Source organism: Tauraco erythrolophus, chromosome 23 (assembly GCF_009769465.1).
Source record: "Tauraco erythrolophus isolate bTauEry1 chromosome 23, bTauEry1.pri, whole genome shotgun sequence".
NCBI lineage: Eukaryota > Metazoa > Chordata > Aves > Musophagiformes > Musophagidae > Tauraco > Tauraco erythrolophus.
Genome location: NC_141487.1, coordinates 6,647,905 through 6,655,161, shown reverse-complemented (window position 1 = coordinate 6,655,161; position 7,257 = coordinate 6,647,905). Strand labels below are relative to the sequence as shown.

At 46.0% G+C, this 7,257-nt stretch overlaps 1 protein-coding gene across 1 annotated transcript; it reads right to left on the bottom strand.

Moving 5' to 3' along the window:
* Positions 1 to 1,478: 1,478 nt before the first annotated feature.
* Positions 1,479 to 5,929, bottom strand: TMEM278 (transmembrane protein 278). The gene is made up of 2 exons (XM_009992417.1): positions 5,660 to 5,929; positions 1,479 to 1,748 (listed from the first exon to the last, which is right to left on the bottom strand). The coding sequence occupies exons 1-2, from the start codon at positions 5,927 to 5,929 to the stop codon at positions 1,479 to 1,481; spliced, it is 540 nt and encodes a 179-aa protein (XP_009990719.1).
* Positions 5,930 to 7,257: the final 1,328 nt, after the last annotated feature.

Sequence of the window (7,257 nt, the reverse complement as noted above, 5' to 3'; positions counted from 1 at the left end):
GTCAGCACTTTCACCCCACGAAATCCTAGAGCAATGGATAAACATTAAAATGCAAACTCTACATTCCTTCAACCACTCAGGTTCTGAGATAGAACAATCTTGTTTATTCCTCTTTGGTACACAGAAACATTAAGCAACAGCTAGAACTGTAAATTAAAAATATCGGATCAGTTGCACCTGAAGTATTGTGGAGGTGGTTTGTTGAGGCTTCAGTTTAACACAGCTGCGAGGATGGGATAAATAGCGATGAAGGCTGGCAGGATGACTCAGTTGAACACACACATGAAGCCAGCAAAGTGGATATATTGCACTGCTGCCCATCTGTTCGCAACACAAAGAGCTGCACAGAGATCCTGCTTGCTGGAGCCCAAAGCTAAGACTGTGACCATTACAAGGTAAAGTGACGGCCAAAGCCCAAACCAATGGCTCTAGTCTCTCAAAACAAGGGGTCCAGAAACAGCATCATGCTTACCTCCAGCCTCCCCTGTGCTGTTCTTGTATGTTTTAGGAGCTGGACTGAGCGTTCCACTGTCCATGCACTGAGTGTTTCCTGCCAGTTCAATTCACTTTCACCTGTAGCCACCACTGGTTATTTCTCTGGGTGGGACTAGGGCTCTGCATTTTATGTAGACTGGAAAAATTAACCTCAGAAACAAAACAAATTACCTTTTAACTTACAGTGATACGTACTGTGGTACAATGGGCACCACGCAGCTGTGGTGCAGCCAGTGCTTTGAGACAGAACAGAGACAAATTCCCTTAGTAGAGATTTGGCATGATCTTTATTTATACATAACAATTGACATAGTTATATTCAGGAGACAGAGAAACAATAGCCAGTGGGAGCACACAGCCTGCAGTGATCAGCAGCACAGAGCCCACTAACGGAACACTACAGAGGACCACAGCAATTTGAAAGGAGAGAATCATGCACCAAGCTGCCACGTGTTTCCTTACCTGCCACTGCTCCTCACACACACCGTGCTTTTCACTCAGTTGCAGTTTATGGTATGTCATAGGACAGAGGATCAGAGATCACCGAAATCAAGGGGGAGATCAAGAGACCTTTCCAAGGCATGTAGCAAAATCATCAGCCGCTCCCACCACTGTTTGATCCTATACACATGTGCTCTGTGTCCCATGGGAGTTAGAACATGCTGTCAAGGCTGGGAGCACAGCTCTGTGCTCTGAATGCAACAGGCACAGGGAGGAGTCCCTGTTCTTTGCAGGGCTGAACATTATCTTTATCGACAAGGACTTGTGTTTTCTGTGTTTCCCTCGCTGTATTTCCCTACCCACTTACAGACAAAGCTGTAGGAGATATCTCATTAACAGATCTCCCTTCCTCTCACATCTAGGTACCACACAGCCTTCATCTACACAGACCTCAGGATGGCAATTCTGGGAGGTGATGGTGGGGAAGGACAGGGTGGGGAGAAGAGAGTGCTGGCTCGGGCAGGGCCTCTGGCGCCGCAAAGTCATACCCAGGCCTTGACTTGGGTATTCCACCCCTTGGCACAGCTGCACAGGCCTCCCTCCTCGTACCAGCGCCACTTCACCCCCTTGTACATAGCCCTGCTGTATGGCTGGAAGCACATGAAGAGACGGAGGTGCCTTGCCAGACTGCAGTAGATAGCCATGGCCACCACAATGAGAGGGGACATGATGATGAAGCCAAGGATAATGAGGGCAGAAGAGCTGTTGTCATCCAAGATGCTTTTGCAGTAGCGGGCAGCTGAGTGCAGCACCTGTGGGAAGAGTGAGACAGAACTTGTCACAGACCTGGTGGTGGATAGGAATGGTGATCGAATTACCCTTGAGTTTCTAGCGCTTTCACAGAAAGACATACCTCTTCCCTCTCTCCAAGCTGAGCTCAGCATCTTCAGGCTACACTATGTGACTGACAACACATTTTAAACAAGCTTTCAACTTTTCCAGTAAGACAAGAGCACTGCATGCCAATCCTGAAGCAGGAAACACTAATCTTTATTAAGTCATCAGAAGAACACAGTTTAGTATTTGATAGGCAGAAACCAAACAAAAAATCCTCCTGCTGCTACATCGATGTAGGTGGCACAACACACTGGAAATTATAACAAAGTAAATAAAATACAGCAAGATAATAGATTCTTCACAGAGAGGTGGGTCAATCCATAGCTACCTGCTGGCTGGAGACTCTCCAGACTCCTGCCCTGGAACAGATCCCTTTGTGCTCTGTCTTCTGTGCACACACTGTACTCATTTCTACCTCCTAGCATCTCTTTGCACTGCAAAATCTGCCAGGAAAGTCCGTTCACCCTACGTTGCTGCAAAGCATCCAGCACACTAACTGGTCCTTGCTTAGTGGTACTTAAAGCCCTCCTTTCATCCTGGGAGTAGGAGATCTGAGTCAAGCCACTCAGTTGTTCTGTATTAACAAATGCTGCAGGCAACCCCCATGTCCCCTAGCTTCCATTCCTTTTTCCATATTCTTTCAGCAGTACAAATAAACACATCATACTTAAAAAAAAAAAAAAAAAAATCAATCTAATGGATCTGCAGTGCAGAAATCGGCTTCCAGCTACTAGGAAGACATTGAAACACAGCAGCCCAAGGACAAAGGACTGTTCTTGTCGAGCCATGGTGCCATAATCTCTCTCCATGCCTATTAAAGGGAAGTCTGTGTTAAAGAGCCCTCACAGCTAACAGCAGCATGGCTGCTTTCACTTCTCATGTACTCGGCTGTAACTGAAAACCTTTTGCATCTCCTCAGAGCTTCGACTGCAGTGCACGGTGTGGGCAAAGGAGAACTTGAGGCTTCTCAAGGTGAGAGTCGAGCAGAATGAAGCTGGAAGGGGTAATTCCAGAAGGCGATCCTCATACTTATTCCCATTTTGGGTCCAATTTCAAGCCCATATTTATGACTTTCAAGGACCAGTTTCAGATCATAGGAGAAAGTTATTCAAGGGCTTCACAGGCAATCTCCTGTTAAAACTACCCTAAAAAGCCTCATGTCCTACAGAATCTGCATCCACACTGCACTTGTGGAGACAGACCAGCCCTTTTACCAAGGCAGCGGCCCACACTGCACTTTCTCCTGAGGAGAGTTTAGTACATTATTTCTTATGATGACAGACTTTTCAATAAAACAAAAGTCATTCTACACACCTTCCCATTTGTATGAGAAAATCCTAACAGCCATGGGCTACGACAGGAAAGTGTTGTAACCCACAATGAAGAAGGGTTGCATGACTATTTGGGTAGATCAGGGTCCCTCTGAGCCACTTTTGCTTTGCATAGGCCCTTCAGAGACTCCCACTTTACCCTGTTTGACATCAGACGCATTTGCATCTTGTAGTGAAACCTTTCCGGAAGGTGTCAGAGCCACAGTGGGAATTGCCTGGCCCAGAGTTACGACATTTCTCTATGAATCGCTATCAATCACGCTTCGCTCCAACTCGCGGCAGCACTTGTGTCTGCCCTCTTCTACGAAAAAATTATCATGACAGATGTCTCCCCGTTCATTAGTTTGCAGGATCAGGAGAAGCTTTTCAGTAACAGCAGCTACGAGTTGTCATAATTCCAGGGCAATAACAATGAAAGCCAAACTTCTCAGACCAGCAAATACATCAGTACTGAGAAAACAATAACAACACAGTCCCTTTGTCGGGGAGCTTTGAGACAGGGAGCTGTGGGCTGACAACTCGTGTTGCTGGGATGTCAGCTGAATAATGCAATGGCTTATTGGAAAGTTACAGCACATCCCCCAGTCAAAGCTATCAGTGCTTGCAGCCAACAGTATGTTGCAGCATGCTGTTGTGTCCCAGGGTTGAGGGGCCTCAAGCGAGCAAACTGAGATTCCACCTACAGAATGAGCACCTTTACCCACACACTAGCAGCTCCTCAGAGTACAGGGCAGCACTTTTAATGCCAGTGATAAGGAAGCAGTTCCTCCAGAGCTGAGTGACAATTTACACACCTGGGAAACCTGATTTTACACTTCAGCTAGGCAGAGAGGGTGTCTCCTCCTTCACTGTGGAGTGAAACCTCCACAGCTATGCCCATGCACAGCTCCACAGGAGTCAGCAGAGCCTTATTGGATTAAACTGGGCAAATGTCTGACCCCTGCTGCATGGCTGAATCCTTTCTAGGATCTGCTCACTCAGACAGAAGTCCCAGGGATGTGGGTGATTAGATAGGATGCACAGATTTCATTAAAAGGAAGGAGGGAAAAACTTTCTTCTTTCAATATTTCTCAGGTAAATACATCAGTTTGAAAAGATTTAAACAATCTTCCCTTTAGTTCAGATTCTGTGGAATGAGGAGACCAATAGCATCTATATTTTGAGTTAATTGTCCCTGGTGGGAGATGGTACTAGTGTGTGATTTTTCTTCCCCAAAGTAAGAAGTAAAAGAACTCTTCTAACTTAAGAAAATCAGCAAGAAAAGTCATACTGAGCTGGTCTAACAGTTACTGCCTGTGAGGAAAACAGAAGAACTGATTTTTCACACTGACACTTAGTCAAATGATTCCAAAAATATTTATAGAAATATATCAAGAAGAAATTTGGAAATAATGAAATACATGCAGCTAGAGCCCTTACTGACAGGTAGGCTCATTTGTTGGTGTGAGAAACTGTACAGCACGTTTGGGAACACATCTGGATGTTAGACTGGCATAAGAAGGGGATGATATATTCTGTTAGACTTGACCAGTTCTGTGATTTGTCATGAGGCAGAGCAAACACGACAAACACTGTAAAGGGCTTGCTTAAGCGGAAGGCAACAAACTGCCAGAGCCCAGGCAGGACTCGTGAGAATCACAGGGGAGTTCAGGTTGGCAGCTCTCGGTAACAGACGTCACAGAAAAGAGCAATATTGTGATGTCAAAATGCAAACAGCAGCTCTGTCAAGCCAGGGAGTGTGTTCACCTGACCTGTCACAGCTACTAGCTGTTTTCATGGGAATGCAACCTTATTGCCCAATCAAGCTTCCATTTCCCACAATATTGGAAGAAGAGAGGAGTAAACATGTATCTAGCTCATTGCTGCCAGCACCCAGACGGGCCCACAAGATTGGCATCTCATGCAAGCTTGTTATGAAGTGCTAAAGATTTATCTCTGATCCCTTCACACTTAAACAACAGTACAAAGTGCAGTGCACAGGGGATCGACCCCAAGGGGTCCCATGCTGTCTCGGTCCCCGAGGAGCTGGGCAGTCACAGGCAGCTTCTGGCAGTGTTCTGTGTCTCCAGTGAGAGGCTTTCTGCTCTAACCTACTGACACAACGGATGGGGGCCAAACAACTACTTTGAGACAATTAGTCTGGAAACCATGAAGCCTGCACTTCCCTAGACAAATGTACGTGCCAGCCTTGCTGATAGCTGTGTCACGGGCACCGAGCAGAGAGACTGCTCGCTTGTACAACCAGGAGCCCGCAGGTCGGCATGAACCACCAGAAGCCTCTTCTTGTCAGCCCAGTCTATACACATACCTTCCCTCCTGCCATGGAAAAAAAAAATCTATACGCATACACCCCCCTTACGAAAACAAAGCCAAAGCTCAGGGAGTCTAGCCTTGACTCCACAGCTGCTGCTCCCCACGGGCCAAAATAAAACCCTTATGGATGGCCCTGCCTTAGAGGTGGCTGTTAGCAGCCAAACTGAGCAAGGCTTACTTACCTGAGAGTGGCACTGAAAGCCAAAGTAAACCACCACAATGGTAGGAAGCAGCACAATGGTGAAGATAACAAACATCAGAAGCAAATTCATGAAAAAGACCAAAGAATTCATGATGACTATCATCAGGGTCCATGCCAAGCAGCACCAGGCACTCCGTGGCTCCCTGGGAAGAAACTGGTCATCCATGTCATATGGCGGGAGGCTAGGAATCATCTGAGACTTGTCTGTGAGGTTTTCTGCACCAAAGTCCTCAGTTTCCTGGCCAGACATTCTTCAAAAAGGTTGCTAATCAACCCACACTTTTATCCAAAACTGTTTCTTGGCTTTTGGCAACAGACCTGGGAAGTTATTTGTAGAGGCTTTTCCTGCCGCTTCCCCCTGTGGACAGGAATACTTAACCAGAGATCACAACAAGGCAAGGAAGGAAAGCTCCTTTTTGGCCACCTGCTTTCCTAGGACCTGGCCAGAACAGCTTGTTTCCTTCCAGAATATTTTCCAGCAGCGTCTCAACCTCAGTTTCAAAGTAGATGTGACTGCTGCAAGTTTCGCAATAGCTATTATTTTGCTTTTCAATCCATAGCACTCATGAATTTTTTGTTGTTCTTCCCAGGATTATGATCCCGAGAGGTCCCAAACAGTTGCTGTCTTAGCTTTGATAGGCTGCTTTGTTCCAGAGAGTGCCTGGCTTTAGCATCCTCCTCCGCCTTTGAGCACTGCTGTTTGCTAAGAATATCAGGCTTCGACACTTGCAGTCAGTTCCTTGACTTCAGATCATCTTTCCATGCTCTTCACCTTGTACCCAAGTAAATATTCCTTCTCATCTGTCATCCAAATGAAGTTATTGGTGAAGCTGTTTCTCCACGCTGCCGTGCTGGAGAGCTTGCAGAGCTGGAAGCAAGGATTGGAGCAGTGTGTGGTTTCCCTGCTCTCAGCTGCCTGCTGTCACAGGCACTCAACTACAAGCAGCGCCTTCCTTTCCGAGCTGGCTCTTCGAGCTTTGCAACACGGCTCTGTTTACCGAGCAGGTTCCGAAGCTGCTTTCTGTGCTGGCCAGTCCTTTACATCTCTCTCACTACTGAAGTGATTTGGCACACAGCACCCGAGAGCCACACTCAGACCATGCGTTCCCAGGTCAAGATGGTCCCTCTTTAATTTTAATTATTCTGCCTCTGATTAATTTTCTACAGTTTCTCTCTAGATTAAAAAAACATCTTAGAGAAATTGATATAATCACTATGTATCTCAGAAACCTTGTTTTCTACAGTCATCACTTGCTTGCAGAACATATTGATATTCTTGTAGTGAATGCACAGCAATTATCAATTATTTCACCTGCCTCATATGATCAATATTATGTAAGAATTTCAGTGATATCTGTACATTTTTGTAGCCTTTTAGATACATTCATGTGCATGACCATAGTACTGCAGGAGGGAGAAAACTTCCTTAACTCCAGAGGAAACTGAGAGAGCATAGGTCTTACAAGAAGGCACAGCTCATCTATGGCACAAGTCGGGGAAAGAACCCACGAGTCCTGTGTTCCACCTGATGCTACTTCTCTCAGAAAATTCTGCCCTAGAAAAAGGTTATCAGAAAAA

Coding starts and splice junctions, on each gene's coding strand:
- TMEM278 (XM_009992417.1), bottom strand. CDS start 5,929: ATGTCTGGCCAGGAAACTGAGGACTTTGGTGCAGAAAACCTCACAGAC. Junction 1,749..5,659: donor GCTTTCAGTGCCACTCTCAG/GTAAGTAAGCCT, acceptor CTCTTCCCACAG/GTGCTGCACTCAGCTGCCCG.